A 1,190-nucleotide genomic window follows, 5' to 3' on the forward strand; every position below is an offset into this window, starting at 1 on the left:
ATGTTCTTTTTAGCAGCATCATATGACCCCTTTAAAAGAAATAAATACTTTTATTTAAAAAAAAGATGTATCAGATTGATCAAAAATGACAGTTAAGAAATGCTGTTCTTTTGAACTTTCTGTTTATCAAAGAATCCTGAAAATATATCAGTTGCCACAAAAATATTAAGCAGCACAACTCTTTTCAACACTGAACGATCAGCGTATTAGAATGATTTTTGATGGATCAAGTGACATTGAAGACCGAAGTAATGGCTGCTGAAAATTAAGCTTTGCCATCACAGGAATAAATGACATTTTAAAATATATGAAAATAGAAAATGTTATTATTTTTTATATATTGTAATTTTAAATTGTAAAAATATTTCACAGTATTGCTGCTATTTTTAAATAAATGCAGCTTCTTTCAAATTTTTTTTTACAATTTTTCTGACCTCAAGCTTCTGAATGGTAACATATTAAATGAAATGCAAGCACCTGTTTTCCCTCTTGTTTCAGGTGGACCAGTCTGTTTTAGAGGCTTTACCTGTAGACATAAGGAAACAGGTGGAGCAGTCCTGGAGACACAGAGAGGAGCAGCCCAGCACCTCATCTCATCTCTCAACCCCACCTCGAACCTCCTCATCTCCACCTCCAGGTCCATCGCTTGGCACCCTTGTACTGCAGCTCCCAGACCAGCCAGGTCAACCATGCACAACGGGCATTATACTAGAGCTCCCTGATTTCTCCCAGGTACATGCTGTTAACATTGCAACCACAGGGGGGAAACATGGTGAAATGGTGTTACGTTGACCATCAGAAACTAGTATTTTAGATATCCTCCTAACACACCTGAACTTTTAACAGGTTGACCCAGAAGTGTTTGCAGCTCTTCCCAGAGAGCTTCAGGAAGAGCTGTGCTCTGCTTATAGAAACAAGGGAAATGCTCAAGCCCATGCTCAAGCTCAAGGCAGTGCTGGTGAGTAAAAATGAATAGGGGTGCGCAAGATATCTGGACTATATATACTATATATATATATATATATATTCTTCCCAGATTCAGGAAGAGCTGTGCTCTGCTTATAGAAACAAGGGAAATGCTCAAGCCCATGCTCAAGCTCAAGGCAGTGCTGGTGAGTAAAAATGAATAGGGGTGCGCAAGATATCTGGACTATATATACTATATATATATATATATATATATATATATA

The 1,190-nt window shown here is 37.6% G+C and overlaps 1 protein-coding gene across 1 annotated transcript; it reads left to right on the forward strand.

Moving 5' to 3' along the window:
* The first annotated feature begins 443 nt into the window (after nt 1–443).
* Nucleotides 444–967, forward strand: LOC107705149 (DNA repair protein REV1-like). Its single transcript, XM_016508302.1, has 2 exons — nt 444–732; nt 847–967. Exons 1-2 carry the CDS (start codon nt 463–465, stop codon nt 964–966), a joined length of 390 nt encoding a protein of 129 aa, XP_016363788.1. The 5' UTR covers nt 444–462; the 3' UTR covers nt 967.
* Nucleotides 968–1,190: the final 223 nt, after the last annotated feature.

This window comes from Sinocyclocheilus rhinocerous, unplaced genomic scaffold (assembly GCF_001515625.1).
Source record: "Sinocyclocheilus rhinocerous isolate Xijiao unplaced genomic scaffold, SAMN03320098_v1.1 scaffold4189, whole genome shotgun sequence".
Lineage (NCBI taxonomy): Eukaryota > Metazoa > Chordata > Actinopteri > Cypriniformes > Cyprinidae > Sinocyclocheilus > Sinocyclocheilus rhinocerous.

Excerpts from the sequence above, each read along its gene's own strand:
- LOC107705149 (XM_016508302.1), top strand. The coding sequence starts at position 463 with ATGAAATGCAAGCACCTGTTTTCCCTCTTGTTTCAGGTGGACCAGTCT. Across the intron at positions 733-846 it reads AGCTCCCTGATTTCTCCCAG|GTTGACCCAGAAGTGTTTGC; the intron begins GTACATGCTGTT and ends AACTTTTAACAG.